The 26,714-nt window shown below is 45.5% G+C and overlaps 1 protein-coding gene across 7 annotated transcripts in view; it reads left to right on the top strand.

The window, feature by feature from the left end:
* LOC132836264 (gastrula zinc finger protein XlCGF26.1-like) overlaps window positions 1-26,714 on the top strand; it is a 155,716-nt gene that overhangs the window by 6,000 nt on the left and 123,002 nt on the right. For 4 of the 7 annotated variants that reach the window (XM_060855627.1, XM_060855625.1, XM_060855628.1 and 1 more), the window contains one exon: window positions 19,044-21,464. The exons of 1 other annotated variant lie outside the window; for it this stretch is intronic. In XM_060855627.1, the coding sequence (XP_060711610.1) occupies window positions 19,105-20,529 (1,425 nt within the window). In that variant the 5' untranslated portion in view covers window positions 19,044-19,104 and the 3' untranslated portion in view covers window positions 20,530-21,464. Of the gene's footprint in view, window positions 1-488; window positions 561-18,059; window positions 18,689-19,043; window positions 21,465-26,714 lie in introns of those variants that run through there. 2 more of the 7 variants (XM_060855623.1, XM_060855624.1) reach the window with 2 other exon arrangements.

The following is a 26,714-nucleotide window of genomic DNA, read 5'->3' as shown; positions in this document are numbered from 1 at the left end:
TGTTCATCCAATCTGCTTTACTTGTTCATCCAACCAGCGCATGCACACCAGCGCAGGCGGCACGGTGGCACAGTGGTTAGCACTGCTGCCTCACAGCGCCAGGGACCTGGGTTCAATTCCCGCCTCAGGCAACTGACTGTGTGGAGTTTGCACGTTCTCCCCGTGTCTGCGTGGGTTTCCTCCGGGTGCTCCGGTTTCCTCCCACAGTCCAAAGATGTGCGGGTCAGGTGAATTGGCCATGCTAAATTGCCCGTAGTGTTAGGTAAGGGGTATATGTAGGGGTATGGGTGGGTTGCGCTTCGGCGGGTCGGTGTGGACTTGTTGGGCCAAAGGGCCTGTTTCCACACTGTAAGTAATCTAATCTAATCAGTCATGTCTTCTCAGAACATACTAGTGCTCTCGCCTGGAGAGAGACCATTCCACTGCTCTGTATGTGGGAAGAAATTCACTCATACTTTCAGCCTCCAGATATGCCAGTGAATTCACACAGGAGAAATCCTTCACCTGTACTTCATGGGGAAAGAGTTTCAGACAGTCATCTGCTCTCATTGTATACCAAGGTACTCACGCTGGGAGGGACGATTCGCCTGCTGTGTGAGAGAAAAGAATGCACTCACGTGTGTGTGTGTCACTCTGTCAGTAAACATGATTAACTGCAATGGTTGGATTTTGCTGTTATTGCTGCTGTCAATCAGATCCAAGATTTATTGAGAGAGACAATTTGCTTTGTTTTTTCTGTGGTTAACAGCCGTTTAACTCTGGGGCATAATTTTCTGTCAGTATTGTTGATTTATGAGGCTGCAATGATTCTTTGAAAATGTGGAGGTGCTAATGTTGGACTGGGGAGAACAAGGTCAGAAGTTGCACAACACCAGGTTTATTTGAAATGACAAGCTTTCACCCGATGAAGGAGCAGCGCTTCGAAAGCTTGTCACTTCAAATAAATCTGGTGTTGTGTGACTTGTGAGTCACGATTAACTCCCTCCCTTATTCAAGAGTTCTCAAGAACTTGTAGACAATAAAATTATTATGTTTCACTTGACACTAAACTGATGTTTTGTGTAAAATCTACAATTCAGCGTCTGAAATATTCCACTGATTAATGTCTCCAATTAGAAAGTGAAGAGTGACCATAAGTAGGGGAAGAAGGAAATGGTGGAGGTGGATTTGGATTTTGGCCCTAAGAGGTGAGAGGCTGTATGGGGCTGGGATTTAGAGATACAGGAGAGTAAAAGAGGAAGGAAATTTCCACAGAAACTGAAATTGTCTGTTCTGTATTTGTATACCAGACTGAGTGGTGAATTTTGTGAACTCCATTTACACAATATTAGGGGAGGATTTATGGATGGGAAACATAGAACATTACAGCACAGTACAGGCTCTTTAGTCCTCGATGTTGCGCCGACCTGTAAACCAATCTGAAGCTCATCTATGCTACACTTTTCAATTTTCATCTATATGCCTCCAATGACCATTTAAACGCCCTTAAAGTTGGCGAGTCCATTACTGTTGCAGGTAGTGCATTCCACACCCCTACTACTCTCTGAGTAAAGAAACTACCTCTGACATCTCTCCTATATCTATCACCCCTCAATTTATTGACTCAAACTCAAAGTTTAGTTTAAAATTTAATCTAACAGAACTATTTGATTAATCCAGAGTGGAATATCATTGATCTTTGAATGTGGAAGGAGAAATATTTGTTCTGTTTTGGAGGGGAGGGTTCAGAAATCAATGTAATTGGAAAATCACCAAGAGAAATACAACCTGAGTTAGCGGATTTCAGTGCAGCACTGAACTGTAGAAAGAGCTTTAATGCAGCTTGAAAAATCATCAAATCACTGACAACAGGGAATTATAGTTGTGAGTAAGGTCAGGGCTTCAACAGATTATCCAACTTGAAGGAACACTGACACTACGGAGAAATTAGAACAGTCGTGCCAGGGAGAAGACATTTGTCTCTTCCGTAAGTCAGAGAATGTTTACTCCAGTATCTCCCTGCTATCACACCAAAGAGTTCACACTGAGGACACCGGTCTTCAACTGCATTTACTGTAGAAAGAAATTCAACAATTTGCCTACTCTCACAGCATCCTCATCCCTGCAAGTTCATGGGTGAAAGAGCAGACTTGCTCTGTGTGTGAGTAAATTTGCTCAATCGTTGGATTTGCAGAGACACCCGTGTGCTCTCCTGCCCTGTGTGTGGGAAAGAATTTGCTCAGTCATTCAGCCTGCAGTCACACCATTGAGATCACACGAAAGAGAAGCAATTCAGCTGCACTTTCTTCTGAAAGAGTGTTAAGCAGTTATCCAATCCCCATTGTACAGCAACACACTCAAACTGGGGAGAAGCTGTTTACCTCCTATGTATGTAGGAAGGGATTCACTCAGTCGTGACACCTGCTGGTAAATCAGTGAGTTCTTAAATGATGGCATCATTTGGATGTTACTGGTAATCACAACTAGGAGTGATAGTGTGGAACAGTTTAGTTTGTTTCTTCTGATATTTAAAACCCCCACAACTGACTGGAGCTTAATATTCTGAGTGTTTGCTAATTTTTGAGGCTGGAGTATTCCTTTTTAAAACTTCCATCTTAGATCCCTCAAAAACTCTCAACAAGATTTTTTTTTGATAACATGATGAACTTTTACTTTAATCATAAATAGATTTAGTGTCTGAAAGATTCCACTCATTACAATCTTCAATTAGAAAGTACTAATTAATCCTTGCTGACAGCTGTTAGTGACTTAGAGTGGAACCCACAACAAAGACTGGTTTGAGACCCACTCAGCAGAGATGACATTTGGCATTGAAGTAAAAAAAAAGCCAGCCTGATGCACAACATGAACCCACCAGCTCACGCACCACATAATGTGCAAGTAGCCCAGAGAATACAAAGTCATTGTACTATGTATTTGCTGCAACTATCACCAGAGTTTCTCCCCAAAATCAGCAGATGTTGAAGTCCTCCCTGACAGATATAAACAAATGTCCTGTTTGGTTGAGCATGACTGTGGGCCGTACTCCTGTGTGTGACACACATTTCCTAGTTTCTCTTTGAAGTTCTCCTGCAGCTTCCAATCATGGTTGAGTTGCATGAGGAACCCTGAAGATTGTGTAAAGGCCATTTTAGAGGTGACCCTTTCTTAACAAGGAAAGAAAGCAAGGTTGGAGATGGGGCTGTAGTTCGCGAGGAGGGGTTAAAGGCTTTTTCACTTAGGTTGGTGTGATGGTAGGTTTAAGTACCTGAGAGCGCCATTTACAACTTGGGGAAACTGATTGCTCAGAAATTCAGTTTGGAGATGGTGTCATGGACAAGATGACCTCAAAGGTCATGATAGGAGATAGGACAGACATCGAAGAAAGATCCAAGTCAGGCAAGTCAGGCAAGGAGGAATTTTAGAGACTTTGTCTGGCCCAGTGAGCTAGTGAAATGGAAAGAAGCAGCAGAGGCAGCAGATTGAGACAATCCAATCTTACTGACAAAGAAACTGCATGAGCTCCTTGCACTTACTGTTGGAGATGATGAGGGAGGAGAAGGGGAACGGGGAGAGGCCTGCAAAAGGAATTAACTTGTCGACTCAGTATTTCAACGAAAGAGAGCAAAGCCCTTTTATTTAACAGACAGCTGATTATTTTATGTAATCAGAACATTAGGCAGTATACAAAAACGGAAGTTGCGTGAGAAACTCAGTGGGGATCTGGCAGCATCTGTGGGGGGAGAAAAGCAGAGTTAATGGAGTTCTGATGAAGAGTGGGGTACGTGGAACACTTGTTCCAGCGCCACCTCCCCCCACCCCCACTCACACACTACTTTCTGAGATTTAGGAATGATATCGTCCGGATTGTTTCCCCCCCCTCCCATCCAGGATTGGATATGTTTATCATTTTTATCTCCAATTTCCACCCCGTCCTCACTTTTTCACCTGATCCATTTCTGACTCCTCCCTTCCCATCTTGGACATCTGTTTCTATTTCTGGGGATAGATTGGCCACTAATATCCACTATAAATCTACCGACTCCCACAGTTACCTGTATTATACATCCTGACACCCTGCTTCCTTAAAGATTCTTCTATTCTCCCACTTCCTTCGTCTATGTTCCGACGAGGCCAACGTCGACAAAGGAGCCTCTGAAATATCCACCTTCTTCCTCAACTGAGGATTCCCCAGCACCGTTGTTGACAGGGCCCTCGACCGGGGCTGATGCATCTCCCGCACCTCAGCCCTTACTCACTGTCCTCCCTCCTGTAACAGCAATAGGATTCCCCTTGTCCATACCTACCATCCCATCAGCATTCATGTTCAGGAGATCATTAGCCATCACCTCCAGCGAGATGCCAACACTAGATACACATTCCCCTCCCTTGTCTACCTGCAGAATCCATTCCCTCCGGTCTACCTTGGTTCATTCCTTCACTCCCAAGACCCCGCTGCCACACCCACAGCCCTGCAGCACCTTCTCCTGCAGTCACCAAAGGTGTAATACTCACCCATTTACCTTCTCCCTCCTCAGTATCTCAGGGCTCGAACACACCTTCCAGGTGAAACAGCACATTACCTGTACTTCACACAATCTAGTTTCCTGTATTTGATGCTCACAATGTGGTCTCATTTACATTAGGGAAACAAACCATAGACTGGGTGACCACTTCGCAGAACACCTACGTTCTGCCTGCAAAAATGACCAAGTTTCCAGTTGCCTGCCACTTCAGCACCCCACCCTGTGTCTCAGGCTTGCTGCAGTTCTCCAGCAAAGCCCAGTGTGAGCTGGAAGAACAGTACCTCATTTTGCGCTTGGGCACCCTGCAGCCTTCTGGATTCAATACGGAGTTCAATAACTTTAGGGCTTCAACTCTCCTATATCCTAGCCCACTCCCCCATTCACCAAGCCTTATTATCACCCGTTATTAGTCACTAACAGTCTCCATTAATAGATAATCATCCTCTTAGCCAGATCTTTATCCAGTCCTTTGCCTGTGCAACTGTTCTTCCCTCTCTTTGGGCTCTGCCACACCTATTGTTTACTCCTTACCCCCCCCCCCCCCCCATCTTCTGCATAAAAAATGACATTTCCTAAGCTACTGTCAGTTCTGAGGAAAGGTCACCGGACCTTTGGATACACAATTGGCTTGATGGTAGGAAATAGAGGGTAATAGTGGAAGGATTTAGTGTTGGACTGGAGGCCCTTGATTAGTGGAGTGCCTCAGGGTTTGGTGCTGGGTCCGTTGCTGTTTGTTATCCATATCAATGATTTGGACGAGAATGTACAAAGCATGATCAGTAAGATTGCAGATTACACTAAACTGGGCAGTATCGCGGACAGTGAGGAGGATTATCAGAAATTACAGCAGGATCTTGATCAGCTGGGAAAGTGGTCTGAGAAATGGTAAATAGAGTTTAATGTAGAAAAGTGTAAGGTCTTGCATTTTGGAATGTCAAATCAAGGTAGGAGTTTCAGGGTTAATGATAGGGCCTTAAGGAGTATAGTGGAACAGAGGGACCTTGGAGTTCATGTGCACGATTCCCTGAAAGTGACAGTGAAGAAGGCTTTTGGCATACTGGCCTTCAGTCAGGGCATTGAGTTTAGAAATTGGGAAGTTATGTTGCAGTTGTACAGGATGTTGGTGAGGCTGCATTTGGAGTATTGTGTTCAATTTTGTTCACCTTGCGAGAGGAAGGATGTGATTAAACTGAAAAAGAGTGCAGGAGTAAGTTATAAGGATGTAGTCAGGACTCAAGGATCTGAGCTATAGGGAGAGGTTGAACGTTTTTCTTTAGAGCTTTGGACTGAGTGGGGATCATGTAGAAGTATTTTAGATCATGAAAGGCATGGATAGGGTGAATGCACTCAGTCTTTTTCCCAGGGTTGGGGAATCCAGGACTAGGCATCAGTTAAGAAGAAAGTGAGGACCGCAGATGCTGGAGAAGTCAGAATCGAAAAGGGTAACACTGGACGAGCACAGCAGGTCAGGCAGCATTCGAGGAGCAGGAGAATCCCTTCATGACGAATGTGGCGGGGGGAGGTAGGTGGGGAGGCAAAGGGTGGATCCAGGTGGGAGGGGTAATTGTGATAGGTTGGAAGGGAAGGTGGAGCGGATAGATGAGAGGGAGGATGGACAGGCAGGACAAGTCAAGAGAGTGGTGCCGCATTGGAGAGTAGGATCCGGGATGAGGTAAGGGGAGAGGGGATTTGGACACTAGTGAATTTGATTTTGATACTGTGTGGTTGAAGGATCCCAAGGCAGAAGATGAGGTATTCTTCCTCCAGTTGGCAAGTGGCTTTGATTTGGCAGTAGAGGAGGCCCAGAATTTGCATGTCCTCAGGGGAGTTGAAGTGGATGGCCGCAGGTCAGTGGGGTTGTTTGATGCATGTGTCCAAGTGATGTTCCCTGAAACACACTGCTGTTATCCCGTTTCCCTATCAGTCAAAGGAAATGCTCAGAGATACTGTATGGCTCTACCTTCTTCGCCTTTATTCTGGGCCAGGGAGGGAGGGAGGGAGGGATGGATGGATAGATTGCGGGATCGTCCACGTACACAAACACGAGTTCTCGGTCTTCTCTCGAACAGGTGATTCTTAAGGATTGTATCGTCGCTTAGAGGGCGCAGCATCCAAATAAGGCAACATCTATATTGATTGGGTGACCTTTACAATCAGTAAGCATCAACAGTAAAGGTGAAGCCATCTGGAGTTACACAGTAGATGTTCCTCACCTCCTTAACTGGCTTTACACAATGAATCATAGAGATGTACAGCATGAAAACAGACCCTTTGGTCCAACCCGTCCATGCCAACCAGATATCCCAACCCAATCTAGTCCCACCTGCCAACACCTGGCCCATATCCCTCCAAACCCTTCCTATTCGTATACCCATCCAAATGCCTGTTAAATGTTGCAATTGTACCAGCCTCCACCACATCCTCTGGCAGCTCATTCCATACACATACCACCCTCTGTGTGAAAAGGTTGCCCCTTAGGTTTCTTTTATATCTTTCCCCTCACCCTAAACCTATGTCCTCTAGTTCTGGACTCCCTGACCTCAGGGAAAAGACTTTGTCTATTTATCCTATCCATGCCCCTCATTATTTTATCAACTTCAAAAGATCATTCCTCAGCCTCTGACTCTCTAGGGAAAACAGCCCCAGCCTGTTCAGCCTCTCCCTGTAGCTCAGATCCTCCCACCCTCGCAACATCTTTGGAAATCTATTCTGAACCCTTTCAAGTTTCACAACATCTTTCCGATAGGAAGGAGACCAGAATTGCAAGCAATACTCCAACAGTGGCCTAACCAATGTCTTGTACAGCCGCAACATAACCTTCCAACTCCTGTACTCAGTACTCTGACCAATAAAAGAAAGCATATCAAACGCCTTCTTCACTATCCTATCTACCTGCGACTCCACTTTCAAGAAACTATGAACCTGCACTCCAAGGTGTCTTTGTTCAGCAACACTCCATAGGACCTTACCATAAAGGGAAAAGTCCTGCTAAGATTTGCGTTCCCAAAATGCAGCACCTAGCATTTATCTGAATTAAACTCCATCTGCCACTTCTCAGCCTATTGGCCCATCTGGTCCAGATCTTGTTGTGATCTGAGATAACCCTCTTCGCTGTCCACTACACCTCCAATTTTGGTGTCATCTGCAAACTTACTAACTGTACCTCTTGTGCTTGCATCCAAATCAGTTATGTAAATGACAAAAGGTAGAGGGCCCAGCACCGATCCTTGTGGCACTCCACTGGTCACAGACCTCCAGTCTGAAAAACACCCTCCACCACCACCCTATGTCTTCTACCTTTGAGCCAGTTCTGTATCCAAATGGCTAGTTCTCCTTGTATTCCATGAGATCTAACCTTGCTAATCAGTCTCCCATGGAAACCTTGTCGAATGCCTTACTGAAGTCCATATAGATCACATCTACTGCTCTGCCCTCATCAATCTTCTTTGTTACTTCTTCAGAAAACTCAATCAATTTTATAAGACATGATTTCCCACGCACAAAACCATGTTGACTATCCCGATTCAGTCCTTTCCTTTCCAAATACATGTACATCCTGCCCCTCAGGATTCCCTCTAACAACTTGCCCACCACTGAGGTCAGGCTCACCAGTCTATAGTTCCCTGGCTTGTCTTTACCGCCCTTCTTAAACAGTGGCACCACGTTTGCCAACCTCCAGTCTTCTGGCACCTCACCTGTGACTATCGATGATACAAATATCTCAGCAAGAAGCCCAGCAATCAGTTCTCTAGCTTCCCACAAAGTTCTAGGGTACACCTGATCAGGTCCTGGGGACATCCAGCACCACCTCCTCTGTAATCTGGGCATTTTGCAAGATGTCACCATCTATTTACCTACAGGAGAAAGTGAGGACTGCAGATGTTGGAGATCAGAGCTGAAAATGTGTTGCTGGAAAAGCACTGGATTCACTCGATCTATCCTGTCTATACCTGACATATGCTTCCTTCTTCTTCTTAACCAGACCCGGGATGTACTTCACCTTGTTAAGCCACCACCCTTGCCTCCAGCACCTCATTGTTTCCTGCAAGTTTTTATCCGATCAAAGTCATGCCAGTTGAGCCTTTGTCACGCAACCCTAAACTGAACTCTTTCCCTACCTGCTCATCCCTGATATACATTCTCATTCCCTCCTTTTATCATTTTGTGATAACGATGGCATAGGGACCGATCTCAGTGCTGTTGCCATTTTGAATCCTCAAGAGCTGGGTATCAGGTCACCAAAGCCCGTCCTGTTGGAAATAATCCCTGCATGGAGTCTATCATTTGATGTAAGATACATTTCAGAACCGCTATTCCCAGGAAGATTCTTACTATAACCACACCTGCCTAAATAGCCATGTTGACTAGCCAGTCCTTCCGTCCTCCCAGCTCCCAGTCTCCCCTTCCGACCCATCCCTTGCCCTCCTTTATAGACCCTAATTGTTCATTTATTTTGTGGACATAACGGGTGACACTAGCTATGACATCGTCTAGGTCCATGATGCATTTGTCCTGTGCTATAGGGCAAACGCCACCCTGGCAGGCAAGGAGGCATGGACAAAAGTCTGAGTTGGTTCAGGTTCTGAGTGATGACCTTGAGCACTGTGTGGGTAGCATTGCCCAGCATGGTCAGTCCGCATGCAAGATAGTTACATTTATGGGTGGCCATGTTGGCCTCAGCTGGCAGAAGACGCCTGCTGCCCCGTAACCAGCTGCCTGTCTGGCAGTAAGAGTGGGAAGGTCTTTATAGGCAGCGCAAACCCCTCAGAGACATCACACGTCTGACGGCCGGGTGCCAGTCCCTCACGCCCCGGACAGGGTAACCTCCTGGGAAGTAGGGTTCCAAGGGCCACCGAGTGAGAGTAAGGGGACTCTAGGGTGTTTGTGGCCATACCGTTAAAGAAGAAAAAATAGCCCGGGTCTGTAGAAAGGGTTTCTGAATAGCCTTTATTGTGAGAGTAATCATGGTTAATCCAGGCAAATATGGCGCCAGTGGGACACGATACTTCCTTAACTCCATTTCTGTTTTGGGGAAGGGCAAGGACACGGGCATCCATTGTGAGGTGGGTACAGTTGACTTTACCACATAGGGGCCATTCCCCTCGTTTAAAGAGAACACAGTTGGAGCTGTTGTAATGGTAATTGACACTCTTGTGATCCGCGCTTGTGATGATGGCAGGAGCGGTAAAGGCGAGAGGTTTTCTCACCATAAATGAACACTTCCGAACACACAACTGCCGCGCGCGCGCGCACACACACACACACACACACACAAGCATCTCTCATCTCCCCAGTGGTTACTGGGGAAGTTTCCCTCTTCTGCCTCCCCACCCTATATCCCCCTTCAGCCAAACTCTGCCCACGTGGTCAAAAGGCTGGGAAGATACGTGCAGTCTGCCATTGGGGCCTGTGCAAGTTCATACTGAAGAGTTATTCTTCAGCATCGCGGCAAACTGTTACTGGCCAGAGAGCACTGGTAGTGTCGGCCACGGTTCCACTGAGAGACACTGGAGAAGAGAGAGTTCACTCCAGTGGACCGAGGGAAGCAAGCAGCGGTGCAATCACCATACAGCCTGTGGGTAGACCTGGTAGAAATAATTGCAGGCCGTGCGTTCCTGTACCGATTGCGGTTTATCAGGAGGGCTCTGCGGGACTGAGTCATGGACACAGTAGTGGGGTGGGGGGGATATTTCTTGCAGGGAGGAGTTATTTTTCAGAGCCTCCCTTATAGCACTTCTGTCATACAATAAGGTGATGGTCTGTCCCTTCCAGAGTCCCTCCTGCAGGTATAATCAAACTTGCAGTCCCAGTACCAACATGGGAGTTGTCACAGATTTCTTTGGTCGAGGACCAACTTACAATCGGTTTGGAGGAGCAATCCATTGCAGTAATTGATTTTAGTAACCTTCTGTATCTCAAACTGGTCCCTTGCTCATTGGTACAAGTGAGAACATTTCTCCTGCACAAATGATGGACCTGATTACGTCGATCCAGCCTGCAAATCTTGACCCTCCCTTCAATACTCTGGTTAGACAGATGTAGACATATCCCTGCTAAGCCCATCATAATGCTAATAATCTCCCACAGTAACCCCATCCCGTCACCTTACTAGAGGCAAGTGTAGATGCACGTGATTTATTATTAGCAAAACTGGCAATACAGAAGTACAGATTAGTTTTTATCAGTCCTTTTTCTCCTTCCCTTGGTCTGTCATCCATCGTTTACATTTGCTCAGGTGAATCCAGCGATTCTTTCCCTTCCCTGTCACTGCAGTGGGGGTTTAGAGCAACTGCTGGAATGGCCCTTTCCAGTGGGATCCCAGTTTCGGATTAGGACCCACTCACTAGCCTCTATTCCTTCCCAGTCAGTGTTGCGATCGGGTTTGGTGTTCTTTCACTACCTGCTCATACCTTATACATTCTCAGTACGAATTGGCACCCTGTCTTCACAATGTAGAGAATGTGTTAGTTAAGTTGATGAATCATTCAGTTTAACGTTAGAAGGGAAAGAATAAAAGGGAACTTGAGGGACAACGTTTTTATACTGTGTAGTATACACATGGAATGAGCGGCCACGTGGAAGTGGTTGAGGTGTGTACAGTAACAACATTTAAAAGGCATCTGGACAAATACATGAAAAGGAAAGGTTAAAAGGATATGGGCCAAATGCAGGGGAATGGAGTTAGTGTGGATGGACATTTTTGTCAGCATAGACCTGTTTGGACCAAAGGGCCTGTCTCCGTGCTGTAGGATTCCATGACTCTTTGACCTGAAATGTTGACTCTATTTTCTCTTCAGTTTCCGTTAGACCTGCTGAGCTTTTCTAGCAATTTGTTTTCATTTCTGATGAAGAGTCACTGGACTCAAAGCGTTCACTCTGCTTTCTTCCCATAGATGCTATCAGACCCGCAGAATTTCTCCAGTCATTTCTGTTTTTATTTCAGATCTCCGGCATTGTTTTGTGTTAGACAGTGTAATTGGGCTGAAGCTTATTAACATCAGCAGGAGATCGCATTCAACATGGTTAGGTCTAGGATGTCATAAACAGAAAATAAAATACTGTAGTCATTTGTGAACTCACTGGTGACACACAAGTTGGATAATTATGAGAATCCTTTCCCATATATGGAGAAGGATAATGGCCTCTGACCATGTGAAATCAGCAGTGTTTTAGAAGTTCAAATGAATTAATTAATCCCTTTCCACACTCAGGACAGTGGAATGGTCTTTCCCCACTATGAACTTGCTGGTGCCTCAGGGGGTGGGAGGAAGAACTCAATCACTTCCCACACAAAGGAGGGAGGTCAAGGGTTCTCCTCAATGTGAACTTGCTGCTATCGTAATAAAGTGAACGATTGAGTGATCATTTCCCACAGACTGGGCAGGTGAACGGCCAATTTGAACTCACTGCTGTATCAGCAGCTCAGATGAATCAATGAATGCTTTTCCATCCTCAGGGCAGGTGAATAGTCTGTTCAGAGTGAAGTCGTTGGTGTGTCAGCAGGTTGGGTTAATTAGTGAATCCCTTCCCTTATTCTGAACAGGACAATGAGCTGGTGTACCGTGAGATCAGATGATTACTTAAACCCAGTTCCACAGTGAGAGCAGGAGAATGGCCTCTCATCAGTGTGAACACATTGATGGAACATCAGTTCCTCAGCATGTCTTCAGACTTTCCTGCAGTTTGGACAAAAAGGTCTCTTGTCTGTTTGAGCACCTGGTGTGTCAGCAGGTGGGCTGACTGAGTGAATCCTGACCGGGTGAATGGCCACTCCCCAGTGTGACTGTGTTGATGAGTTTCCAATTTAGAGGGGCATTTGAACACACCTCTCATTTCCAATTTTTTTCCCATGTTGCGAGTACTCTCCAGTATCTCCTGGAAAGATGATAAGTTGGAAGCCTGCCCCAGACAGACAACACACGTACAATTCCTCCCTGGTGTGGCGTTTTTCAGATTGTATAACTGCCTAAAGCTCTAACCACTCTGCAGTTTAATAGGCTTGTATGTTCGGTGTTTTTCCACATTGAGAGTGGACAAACATTCCTCCTTTCACATTTCCAGATGGATGATTTCCAGGTCCTGAGTGCCTGTACCATTATGTTTGGTTTGAGTTTTGTTTCTGTGCATCCTTGCCTCCCCACACCCTGCAAAGAGAATTTGAAGACAGTCCGTATGTACGCGCACAGACACGCACGCGCACAGACACGCACGCGCACAGACACGCACGCGCACAGACACGCACGCGCACAGACACGCACGCGCACAGTTGTCAGTTCAGGATAGAGATTCAGAGCAGACAACTCCAGTTTGGATCACCATTTGCTCCTCTAGTTTGCAGACAGAGCCAGAGTCCTTTTCGCCTGTTCCACCAGGTCTCTGAATTCGGGGTTTGTGGCCCCACATGGGATGTCTCCAAACCCACCATCTTCTCTCACTCACCTCAACAATGCTGATTCCACATTGATACTGTGCATGCTAAGTAACGCATCATGCCCAGTTGATTCTCGCTGGCTGTGGACAAAGAGTGAAAACAAAAATTGCTGGAAGTCACAGCGGGTCAGGCAGCATCTGCGAAGAGAGTAAGCTAATGTTTCGAGTCTAGATGACTTCATTAGTGCTGATGTGAAGTACAGAGAGGGCAGCATTTATGTAGTGGTGGAGTGGTTGGGGTGGAGAAGGCTGCTGATAGTGCAGATTAAATTATGGGAATGTGAGAATGCAGAACAATGGTGTATCTAACTGCCAAGCTGGAAAGAACACGGGGGAGGGGAGAGAGGGAATGGTGACAGGGAATGTAACAAGCAAAGCTAAAAGAAAGCGAAGGAATGGGTATGGGTTTCTGATCTGAAGGTATTGAACTCAGCATTAAGTCCCGAAGGTTGTAAAGTGTTGAGTCTGAAGATGAGATGATGTTCCTCCAGTTTGCACTGTAATTCACTGGAGCACTGCAGAATGCCAAGGACAGAGCTGAACATGTGTTGCTGGTTAAAGCGCAGCAGGTCAGGCAGCATCCAAGGAACAGGAAATTCGACGTTTCGGGCATAAGCCCTTCATCAGGAATGAGGAAAGTGTGTCCAGCAGGCTAAGATAAAAAGGTAGGGAGGAGGGGCGATGGAGATGTGATAGGCGGAAGGAGGTCAAGGTGAGGGTGATAGGCCGGAGTGGGGTGGGGGCAGAGAGGTCAGGAAGAGGATTGCAGGTTAGGAGGGTGGTGCTGAGTTCGAGGGAATCGACTGAGACAAGGTGGAGGGAGGGGAAATGAGGAAACTGGAGAAATCTGAGTTCATCCCTTGTGGTTGGAGGGTTCCCAGGTGGAAGATGAGGCGCTCCTCCTCCAACCATCCTGTTGTTATGTTCTGGCGATGGAGGAGTCCAAGGACCTGCATGTCGTTGGTGGAGTGGGATGGGGAGTTGAAGTGTTGAGCCACAGGGTGGTTGGGTTGGTTGGTCCAGGCGTCCCAAAGGTGTTCCCTGAAGCGTTCCGCAAGTAGGCAGCCTGTCTCACCAATATAGAGGAGGCCACATCGGGTGCAGCGGATGCAATAGATGATGTGTGTGGAGATGCAGGTGAATTTGTGGCGGATATGGAAGGATCCCTTGGGGCCTTGGAGAGAGGTAAGAGAGGAGGTGTGGGCGCAAGATTTGCATTTCCTGCGGTTGCAGGGGAAGGTGCCGGGAGTGGAGGTTGGGTTGGTTGGGGTGTGGACCTGATGAGGGAGTCACGGAGGGAGTGGTCTTTTCGGAACGCTGATAGGGGAGGGGAGGGAAATATATCCCTGGTGGTGGGGTCCGTTTGGAGGTGGCGGAAATGACAGCGGATGATACGCTGTATACAGAGGTTGGTGGGATGGTAGGTGAGAACCAGTGGGGTTCTGTCCTGGTGGCAGTTGGAGGGGCAGGGCTCAAGGGCAGAGGAGTGGGAAGTGGAGGAGATGCGGTGGAGGGATCGTCGATCACGTCTGGGGGGAATCTGCGGTCTTTGAAGAAGGAGGCCATCTGGGCTGTACGGTATTGGAACTGGTCCTCCTGGGAGCAGATACGGTGGAGACGAAGGAATTGGGAATCTGGGATAGCGTTTTTACAGGGGGCAGGGTGGGAGGAGGTGTAGTCTAGGTAGCTGTGGGAGTCAGTCGGTTTATAGTAGATGTCTGTGTTGATTCGGTCGCCCGAGATAGAGATGGAAAGGTCTAGGAAGGGGAGGGAGGAGTCTGAGACAGTCCAGGTGAATTTGAGGTCGGGGTGGAAGGTGTTGGTAAAGTGGATGAACTGTTCAACCTCCTCGTGGGAGCACGAGGCAGCGCCGATACAGTCATCGATGTAGCGGAGGAAAGAGGTGGGGGGTGGTGCCAGTGTAGTTGCGGAAGATGGACTGTTCCACATATCCTACGAAGAGGCAGGCATAGCTGGGGCCCATGCGGGTGCCCATGGCAACTCCTTTAGTTTGGAGGAAGTGGGAGGATTGGAAAGAGAAGTTGTTCAGGGTGAGGACCAGTTCAGTCAGTCGAACGAGGGTGTCGGTGGAAGGGTACTGGTTGGTACGGCGGGAAAGGGAGAAGCGGAGGGCTTTGAGTCCTTAGTGATGGGGGATGGAGGTGTACAGGGCCTGGATATCCATCGTGAAGATAAGGCGTTGGGGACCGGGGAAGCGAAAATCCTGGAGGAGGTGGAGGGCGTGGGTGGTGTCCCGAACGTAGGTGGGGAGTTCTTGGACTAAAGGGGACAGAACTGTGTTGAGGTACGCGGAGACGAGTTCGGTGGGGCAGGAGCAGGCTGAGACAATGGGTCGGCCGGAGCAGTCAGGTTTGTGGATTTTGGACAGGAGGTAGAAACGGGCGGTGCGGGGTTGTGGGACTATGAGGTTGGAGGCGGTGGATGGGAGATCCCCTGAGGTGATGAGATCATGGATGGTCTGGGAGATGATGGTTTGGTGGTGGGAGGTGGGGTCATGGTCAAGGGGACAATAGGAGGAGGTGTCTGCAAGCTGGCATTTGGCCTTAGCGGTATAAAGAATGCCAAGGACAGACAAGTGGGCACGTGAGCAATATGCAACATTAAAATGCCTGGCTATGGCAAGGTCAGGGTCATGATTGCGCACGGAACAGAGGTGTTCTGCAAAGTGGTCACCCAGCCTGCGTTTGGTTTCTCCCAAGTAAAGTAGGCCACATTGGGTGCAGTGAATGCAATACACCAGATTACAGGAGGTACAGTACAGGTGAAATGCTGCTTCGCCTGGAAAGATTGTTTAGACCCTTGGAACAGGGAGGAGGTGAAGGGGCAAGTGTAATTGCAGAAGGTGCAACATGAGAAGGTGCCACGGGAAAGAGATGATGATTTGGAGATGCTGGTGTTGGACTGGGGTGTACAATGTTAATCTCTCAACACCAGGCTATAGTCCAACAGGTTTAAACCTGTTATACAACACCAGGTTATAGTCTGATTTTTAACCATGGGAAAGAGAGATGGTGTTGGTAGTCGAGCAATGGACTGGGATGTCCTGGAGGGAACAGTCCATATGCAATGCATACAGGGGAGTGAGGGGAAGGTATGTTGGCATTCTGCTGGAGTTGTCTGAAATGGCGGAGAATGATCCTTTGAATCGGGGGCTGGTGGGATGAAAATTGAGACAAGGTGGAACTGATGACACTCTTGTAAGTGATGGGAAGGGGCAAGGCAGAAGCATGGGTGATAGATCAGATGCGGTTGAGGGCCCTGCCAACCACATAGGGTGGGAAATCATGGTTATGGAACAGGAAGCCATGTCAGCAGTGCTACTTTGGAAGGTGGCATTATCCGAATAGGTACAATGCAGTCAGAGGAGCTGGGAGAATGGGATGGAATCCTTGCAGGACATGGGGTGTCAAGAGCAGTAATGAAGGTAGCTATAGGATCAATGACTTTGTAGTGGATTGCAGTTTATTCCCCAAAATGGAGACAAAGGTTAAGGAAAGGAAGGGAAGTCTTGGGAGATGAACCATGTGATAGTTTTAGAGGAGTGGAAATTGGAGGCAAAATTAACAAAATGTTTTAAGGTCCAAACGGGAGCATGAAGCTGCACAAAAACAGCCGATGTACCATTGATAGGGTGCCTGTGTAAGACTGGAATAAGAATAGGACTAGTGAGGGCTACGGATGTGGGAGATCAGAGTGGAGTGTGGTGCTGGAAAAGCACAGCAGGTCAGGCAGCATCCGAGGAGCAGGAAAAAAAATCGACGTTTCAGGCAAAAGCACACTCTTGACTGGAAGAATAGTTCCACACACCCCATAAAGAGGCATGCAAAACTGGGACCTACACCACTCCTTTTGACTTGGCAGAAGTGAGATGAATTAGAGGAGAAACTGTTCAGCTGTGCTTCTGCCCTTCCTCCTTCCCGTCACTCAACAGCGTGATTGGGTCCCCATTGTCCTCACTTTTCATCCACATTCAAAGGATCATTCTCTGCCATTTCAAACAACTCCAACAGAATGCCACCACTAAATACATCTTCACCTCACTCCCCCATCTGCATTTCACAGGGACTGTTCCCTTGGGGACACCTTCATCCATTCCTTGATCCAAACCACCACCACCCCCTTTCCCACAGCACCTTTCCACATAACCGCAGGAGGTGCAACAGCCGCCCCTTCACCACCTCCCTGCTTTCACCTTCCAAAGGCCTAAGCAATCTTTCCAAGTGAAGCAGCACTTCACCTGTGCCACCTCCAATCTAGTGTACTGCATTTGCTGCACCCAGTGTGGCCTACTCTACGTTGGAAAAATCAAATGCAGGTGAAGTGACCAATTTGCAGAATACCTCCGGTCCATGACCCTGACCTTTCTGTAACCGGTCATTTTAAAACAGCTTGTCTGTTTTTGGCATGCTGCAATGCTCCAGTTGAATTACAGCACAAACTTCAGACTCTGCACTCAGTATTGAGTTCAACATCTTCAAATTGTGAATCCATTCCCATTGCTTCCCGTTGTTTTAGCTTTACTTGTTAGATTCTCCATCATCATGTGTTCTCTTCTCTCCCCCACCCTAGTGGGCCATCTGTTCGTTCCAGTTTGGCAGTTAGACACGCCATCCTCACATTCCAATTACTAATCTACACTTTCAGCAGAGACACTCACTCACTCTCTCACACACACACACACACACACACACACACACACACACACACACACACCTCTCTCCCCACTCATCCCCACCGCTGCATAAATGCTGCCATCTCCATACCTCACGTCAGCTCAGATGAAGTCATCTCGAATCCAAGCAATAACTTACTCTGTCTCCTTCGCTCAGGACAGATTGCAGCAGCTGCAGTAACTTGCTCAGGACGAGTGGGGGTGGGGCGGTCATAAAGGGCCGAGCGGGCGCGGCCAACCAATCAGTGTGAATGGGAGGCGGGGCTAGAGGCTTGAGGGGGCGTGCACCGATCAGGAAAGGGAATGAACGGTTTTACAAACTGCCACTTGATAGCGGGGCATTAAATATCTCTTAAGACATTTATGAGAGACTTTAAGAAATAATTGAGGTGGAGATTCGATAAGTAATCTATTTTCCAATTAATGTACAGAAATCGAGTAAGACAGTTTCAAGTCCCTACAGTGATGCTCCTGACACTCCACATTCCTTGAAGACGTCAATGTATTTCATTCACTCAACAACCGGTCTGCTGACATGCGCAGTGTGGATTGTAGCGGAGCATGCGCAGTGTCATTTTGTTCAAAGCTCTGGAAGGCTCGCGACCATTTTCTCCAACGGCTGCGGCCGGCCGAGAGAAAGGGGAATGTGTGGAGAGAATTCGTAAAGACCTCCGTGTTATTTCGCAAACCCTAATTGAGACCAACCGGGCCCCGTGTTAGGAGATCTGTGTCTTTATCCCGGGAAGAGGCCCAGGTTTACGGACGCCACCTTGGAGAGTTTTAGAAGCTGAGATGGGACGGAGTCGGGTAATGGAACTGAGGTAGAAATATACGGTTTTACTGATGGTGTGAACATGTGGTTTGGAAACTCCGTTGGGGATGAAGTGTGACACCGAAGTTCCGTACGGAGATTCAGTCAATGGCTGAGAAATGGAGATTGTAACTGAATGGACTGAAAGGCATCGACTTCCATCCTTCAGTCGAAAGTCTTTGTTCCTCTAACGCTGGACGTCAAAGCGTTCAGAATCTTCACATCGATCCGCAACTCTGATCATTTAAGGTGGAGATTGAGGATTTGGACATCCTGTTAAATTTCTACACAAGTTGCACATCTATAAAATCCCTCTCCTTTGTCCCCTGCCTCTCCTAATTCCTCCTCAGTCTCTTTCTTTTCTCTCACCATCTGATTCATATAGGTTCCACAGTCTTGTGTTGGCTTAGACCAGGTTGCCTCCCTGATTGATATTAATTTTAGCCATAGCTACGCTTCCATGACAATCCATCATCACTCATGGTAATTTTTCCCAAGGGCCAGCCTGCAAATTGCCAGATTCGCTCAGTACAATTTTCCAATCTTTCTCTGTTTTTGTATCGTCTTTCTCATTCATTTCTTCTGTTTTAAATTGATTTCACAGGGTTTGCGAAGAGAATGATTTGAAGTCAGGAACCTGAAACTAAACATCACGTTATGTCCTAATGGAGTCACCCAGTTTATCACAACCAGAATATCAACGGATTTTAAATATGGAAGGGCAAAGCACTGTTCACACTGGGAAGAACAAATACTTGTGTTCTGTGTGCAAAAAAGGCTTTAGTCAATCAACTGGCCTTGAGAACCACAAATGCATTCACACTGGGGAGAAACCATGGAAATGCAGGGACTGTGAGAAAGGATTCAGTCACCGCTCTGCACTGAAGATTCACCAACGTATTCACACTGGGGAGAGGCCATTCATCTGCTTCAAGTGTGGAAAGGGATTCACTCAGCTTTCCACTCTGCTGACACACCAGCGAGTTCACACTGAGGAAAGGCCTTTTAAATGTCCAGACTGTGGGAAGTGCTTTAAAAGTTCCAGTGAGCTAATGTCTCATCGGCGTGTTCACACTGAGGACAGACGGTTCAGGTGCTCTGATTGTGGGACTGGCTTTAAGTGGTCATCTCAACTCACTGTCCACCAGCGCATTCACACTGGGGAGAGGCCATTCATCTGCTCTGAATGTGGAAGTGGATTCACTCAGTCATATCACCTCAAGGCACACCAGCAGGTTCACAGTGAGGAGAGACCTTTTAAATGTCCAAACTGCAAGAAGTGCTTTAAAAGTTCTAGCTACCTGCAATCCCACCAGCGCGTTCACACTGAGGAGAGACCTTTTAAATGTTCCGAATGTGAGAAGTGCTTTAAAGGTTCCAGGGAGCTGATTGTCCATCAACGAGTTCACACTGATGAGAGACCGTTCAGGTGCCGTCACTGTGGGAATGGGTTCAAACGATCATCCCAACTCACGATACACCAGCGACTTCACACTGGGGAGAGATCATTCATCTGCTCGGAATGTGGACAGGTATTCATTCGGTTTTCCACCCTGTTGACACACCAGCGAGTTCATTCTGGGGAGAGGCCATTCACCTGTACTGAGTGTGGGAAAAGATTTCGTGAGTCATCCCACCTCAAGGCACACCAGCGAATTCACACTGAGGAGAGACCCTTCAAATGTCCTGACTGTGTGAAGTGTTATAAAAGCTCTGGAGAACTGAAGTTACACCAACGTGTTCACACAGGCAATAGACCATTCAAGTGCTCTCACTGTGGGATTGGGTTCAAGTGGTCATCTCGTCTCACTGCACACCAACGCACTCACACTGGAGAGAGACCATTCAGCTGCTCTGAGTGCGGGAAGGGGTTTACTCAGAAAATCCACCTCATAACACATCAGCGAGTTCACACTGGGGAGAGACCTTTTAAATGTACAGACTGTGGGAAGTGTTATGTAAGATCCTGGGATCTGATACGCCATCAACGCATTCACTCTGATGAGAGGCCTTTTAAATGCCCAGACTGTGGGAAGTGCTTCAGAAGTTCTGGGGAACAGATGCTACACCAACAGTGTTCACACCAATGAGAGACTGCTCAACTTCCCACTCTTTACAGGACTGGGTTCAGATATCATCTGAACCAGTACAGCACCAAGTTCACACTGGAGAGAGACCATTCATCTGCACTGAATGTGGGAAAGGATTCATTCAGAAATCCCATCTCATTACATAGGTGCTGAGACAACAGCAAGTTCATCGGTGATTTAAGGAGTTGTAATTTGCTGTTAATCACATCGCAGTCACAAACCTGTTATAACATCCAGCCCAGCTTAAGGTGCTAATGCAACATGTAAAGATAATTTTTTGGACTTGGCATTAAAATCCAAGTTTGCTGAATCTACTTCATATCCCAAATAATTCATTATGAATATAAATCATAAAACTGATATGGGTGATACAGTAATAATGGGTGACTTGAATGCTCATATAAACTGGGTGAACCTAGCCAACATACATGCTGTGGAGGATGGAATTCGGCATTTGTGCTGAACATTTCTGAAGTAGAACATTGAAGGGCCAAGTAGGTATCAGTTCGTTTTAGGTTTAGTTGTCTGTAAAGAGGAAGTATTTAATAACCTTTGCTGTTAAGGAGCCTTTGTTGAATAGTGACATTAATATTGTGGAATGTTCAATCATATTTGATGTTATAGAATGGCAATGTGGGTGCCCCAACATCCTGATGAGTGTAAACATTCAGGAAGGCATCTCACTATCACCTTCTCCCGGGCAGTTAAGGTTATGCAATAAATACTGGCCAAGCCAGCAACACCTAAATCCCATGAATAGATTTTTTTAAAAAATGAAGGCGTGTTACTTCACTGAAATTGAGTATTTGAACAGGATGTTGCTGGGAAAATTGCTGTTTGTGTTAAAGCCTTTCAAAATTGTTATATCCATACAGAGCCTTTTTTTATTTTGTGCAATGAACTTGTGTTGTTTTATTAAAAGAACTTTGGCAGTCTCATGCGAATATATCCAATAATTAACTATCATCCTAAGTTAATTACAAAAACAAAACACATGACATATCAAGCCAGGTTTTATTCAGAGATCTAACTTGTGCAGTATTACCATAGTTTGGGATCATGAGTCCATCCATCAGAGTCAGCATGGTTTTATGAAGGTCAGATCATGTTTGACTAATTTGTTAGAGATTTTCAAAGATGTAACAAGCAAAGTGGATTATGGGGATACTGTAGATGTAATTTATCTGGATTTCTGGAAGGTGTTTGATTAAGGCGCTGCACAAAAGGTTAATTCACAAAGTTGGATCATACGGGATTTGAGGCAGTTTATTAGCATGGATAGGACAGAAGACAGAGAGCGAGGATAAATGTTTTTTTTTCTGGATGACAAGATGTAAGTAGTGGGGTGCCACAGGGTTTGGTCCTTGGACCCCCGCTATTTACAATCTACAGTCGTGATTTCGATACATGGATGGAAGGCGGTATAGCCAAATTTGTGGACAACACAGAAATAGGGAGGACAGTAAATTGTAATGAGGAAATAAGATCCTTACAGATGGATATATAAATAGGTTAGGAGTCTGGGCCAAAATATGGCAGATGGAGTTTTAACAGATGGCGTGGTCATGCATTTGGGTTGAAAAAGTGGGAAGGCGACCTATTATTTCAATGGGGAGAGTCTTCGGGGTGCTCCTTTGCCGACAGATCTGGGTGTCGTTGTTCATGAGTCACAGAAAACTAGCATGCAGGTACAGCAGATAATAAAGAAACCAAATGGATCATTGGCTTTTACAGCTAAAGGAATAGAATATAAAGATAAGAAAGTATTGTTGCAACGATACAAGGTATTGGTGGGACTGCACCTGGAATATCGCGCACAGTTTTGGTCCCGTTATTTGCAGGAAGATGTAGTGGCATTGGAGGCAGTTCAGATGAGGTGCACTAGATTGATCTCAGAGATGAAGGGCTTGTCATGTGAAGAGAGATTGAAAAGTTTAGGCCTATACTCTCTGGAATTTAGAAAAAACGAGGGAAGATCAAATTGAAGTATTCAAGATGATAAAAGGTGTGGATAGAATAGACGTGGAACGGATGCTTCCTGTTGTGGGGCAATCTAAGATGAGAGATCATACTCTTAGGATAAGGGGTGGCAAACTTAAAACAGAGCTGAGGAGAAATTACTTCTCCCAAAGGGTTATGAATCTGTGGAATTTGCTACCCCAATGTCCAGTTGGTGCTGGTCCAGTGAGTAAATTTGAGGAGTTAGACAGATTTTTAATTGGTACTGAGTTGAAGGGATATGGAGAGAAGGCAGGAAGATGGGGGTGAGGAGCATATCAGCCTTAATTAAATGGCAGAGCAGACTCAATGGGCCGAACATCCTAATCTGGTTCTATATCTTATGAACTTATAACATTTGGAGAATGAGTGATGATCTCATTGAAACTTGGAAGGTTCTTACAGGGTGGATGTAGCTTGGATGTCTTCCCTGGTTGTTCGGTTTAGAACCTGGGGACTTCAATGGCATAGGCCATTGAAGAAAAAGGAGGGGAATGAGAGATTTTCAGAGACAGTACCAGTGCAATGGGCCAAATAGCAACCTTGGTCTTAAGATTCAATTTTGTGGGTTTATGATGAAGCCGTATTTAATTATTTACACAGTTTCTGTTTCATCCATAATCAATTATTTCTTCTTTCAATAACTGGGAGATGTTTCACCAATAATTGCCACTAATATTTAGAGAAACAAATTTATTACAATTAATAATCAGAGCCCTACAACATGAATAATCAGGATCCTGTTACACTCATTTGCTGCTTATAAAAGATGAATAAACTGGGTGTAATTGCATTAATAATCAAGCTCCAAGTACATTACGAACATGTTATTAATACACCATCTGCTTCCACTTTAGCAATTCTCAGCCCCCACCAAAAAACATTACTTTTAGATGACACCGATTCTGAGATATTAAAAGGGATTTGGGAAGCAGTTTTTCAATCCAGCATTGATTGCATTTTATCATTCATTGTCACGATATTCTATCTATTTTTATTCTTGTGGCTTATTGATTTGGTATTGGTATCTGTTTCGCTTCGTACCTCACCCTTATAAAAAGTTATAAAAAGTGCAGATCAAGCTGAAGAATTTGATCATAGCCAGTGCCTCAGTTCAATCAGCTGCATTGGGCAGTTCACATCATCTGCATGTCTAACATAGAAACTCCAAAACAAGCTCCCTAATCTGAATGAGCATCCTCATGGAAAGAGATTTCCAGATTGACCGAGAAATACATTTAGTATGTTTCCACATTTTCCCTGAAACAAAAAGTACAATATCCCCATTCACTCAGTACTATCCACTTTGCAGTAGTAGCAGCTGTGAAGAAGTCAGTAGTTCTGAGCATCTCAAACAGGCTCAGATGGAAAATCAACATTTAAGAATGGAAAAAGCATGTGAAAATCCCAAGCATTGCACCCAGTGCTTGTGAACTATTGATTAACCTTGCACTACTTAATAATCTCAACCCACGACCCCGGAGTGGAAGAAAGTCATCCTCAATCTTCACCGACTGCTCAAGGAGAATATAGTTGTACAAAACGTATTTTATATCCATGTTAGACATTCAGAACACATTATACTGGATGGTGTGAATATACTGGATGGTGGAAAATATAACTTACTGCATCCTGCATATTCCTTCCTTATCTAAGTTTGAAAAGTTAATTCATTCCCGATGATCACCTTGCTTTTAACCCAAATCTCCTCCCCAGAAGGTGCTTCTCGGGTTCACTGTCACAGTCACCTTTTCCAGACACCAATCTTGTAAACCACCTCTGAACAACTCAAATTAGTTTACACCCTTTCTGAAAGGAGATGATGAAAACCACATATAATATTTGAGATGCGAAACTCACCAATTCCCTGCACAAATGAAGCAGAACATCCTTATATTTATGTTCAATTCCTGTCATAATAAAGTATAGCTGCCCAATAGCTTTCTTGATTGCATGCTGCATCTGCAAACTAACTCTGACTCATGTTTTAAATTCCACTGTACTTCAGAATTCTGCAGTCATTTTCACCTAAAAGTAGTATTCCGCTTTTATTTATTCTTCCTGATGAAATGCATGACTCCATCTGCAAGATATTTTGCCTATTCATCAAATCTATCAAAATTTGTTTGTAAACCCCTTAACGTAGTTTTCTATCCATCTTTTGCTACCCATGGCTTCAGTCCCGTCACTTAACTACAAGGTTGGGTAGTGTTTTAGACCCAACCATTTACGAAGTTGAGAGTGTGGTGCTGGAAAAGCACGGTAAGCCAGCAGCATCTGAGGACCAGGAGAATTGATGTTTTGGGCATAAGCCTGATGGTATTACCCAGAACTCTCTCTTTATGGATGGAAATGAAGATTATCAATGACTTAAGGAAAGGAAAGTAGATAAACATGTAAGGGAAATAAGCTTGCAATGCTTTGGGGAGGGTGTAGTGGAATTAGAGAGACTACATTCCTTTATAGAGAGTTGGCATTGATGAAACAAGCCAAATTACTTCTTTCTGTGCCGTAATGAATCCAAGATTGACATCTGCAGCCTCTGCTCATAATATAATCCAGGAATCAATGGGGTACATTTGGACTGCTCCCCAGTCTTTCCTTCCTCAGGTGAGGTACTCAAACCAGTGACACCTTTACGTTGATACTAATCTTGGAAATCTTTTTGCACAAACCCAACGGACAATCCTTTTACCTCGCAGTGAAAGATCATTATATTGAGGTGCTAGTGAATGGAGGACCCTATTAGATTTTGCTGTGGTATCCGCTTGGAATTGATAATCTGGAAATACTTGCTATTGATTGTGTTGTCAAAAGAGTGCAAGAAAGTTGCCCTTCTTTAGAACATGAGGCTTAGATAGTATTAAGTTCATGCCAGAGGGTTTCATGAAACAGTAAGGGATCCTTGGATAATTAAGGAGGTTGTGAATTTAGTCAAAATGAAAGACCAAGCATATGTAAGGTATAGGAAGCTTGTGAGGAATATAAAGAAAACAGCAAAGAACTCAAGCAGGGAATTAGAAGAGCAAGGAGGGACCATGAACTGACCATGGAAAGTAAGGTTGAAGAAAATCCCAAGGCATTCTATACATACATTAAAAATAAGAGGGTAACTAGGGAGAAGGTTGGTGCGCTCAAGGATAAAGGAGGAGAAAGTGAGGTCTGCAGATGCTGGAGATCAGAGCTGAAAATGTGTTGCTGGAAAAGCACAGCAGATCAGGCAGCATCCAAGGAACAGGAAATTTGACATTTCGGGCATAAGCCCTTCATCAGGATAAAGGAGGAAACTTTGATTGGAGTCAGAGGATGTGGGTGAGATCCTAAATGACTACTTTGCATGGGTATTCACACAGGAGAAGGATGTGGAGAATACTGGGATTAGTATGGAGCGTGCTAATTTGCTAGGGCATTTTGAAATCAGAAAAGGAGTGGTGTTGGGATCCTTGAGCATTGAGGTGGATAAGCCCCGAGAGCCCGATGGTTTCTACTCCAGGTTATTGAGAGAGGCAAGGGAGAAGATTGCTTGGTTCTTGACCAATATCTTTGTATCCCCATTAGCCACTGGAGAAGTCCCCAGAGGACTGACGAGTAGCTAATGTTTCCCTGCTCAAGAAGAGAAAGAGAGATAATCCAGGAAACTAAGCTTCTGGAGAGAATTCTTAGAGCTAGGACTTATGTGTATTTGGAAAAGTATGGCCTAATTAGGAACAGTCAGCATAGCTTTGTCATGTCTCAGTAACTTGATTGAATGTTTTGATTAAGTGACAAAGGTGATTGATGAGGGTAGTACAGTGAACGTTGTCTACATGAAATTTAGTAAGGTTTGGACAAGATCCCTCATGATAGACTCATCCAGGAGATTAAGATGCATGGGATCCACAGTGGCCGCATGGATTCAGAATTGCCCATAGAAAGCAGAGGGTAATTGTATTTTTCCGGCTGAAGTTCCGTGATGAGTGGTGTTCTGCAGGCTCCATACTGGGGCCTCTGCTTATATATAAATGACTTGGATGAAAATGTAGTTGGTGAATTAGTTAATTTGCAGATGTTGCAAAGAATGGTGAAGTGTGGATAGTGTAGAATGTTGTCAAAGGAAACAGTGGATATGGATCAGTTGTGGGTGAAGAAATAACAGATGGAGTTTCATCCGGTTAAATGTGAAGTGCTGCAGTTTGGGAGAGCAAATG

Source organism: Hemiscyllium ocellatum, chromosome 46, assembly GCF_020745735.1.
Source record: "Hemiscyllium ocellatum isolate sHemOce1 chromosome 46, sHemOce1.pat.X.cur, whole genome shotgun sequence".
NCBI lineage: Eukaryota > Metazoa > Chordata > Chondrichthyes > Orectolobiformes > Hemiscylliidae > Hemiscyllium > Hemiscyllium ocellatum.
Note: the sequence above shows the minus strand (reverse complement) of the source record. Positions and strands in the feature narration are given on the sequence as shown.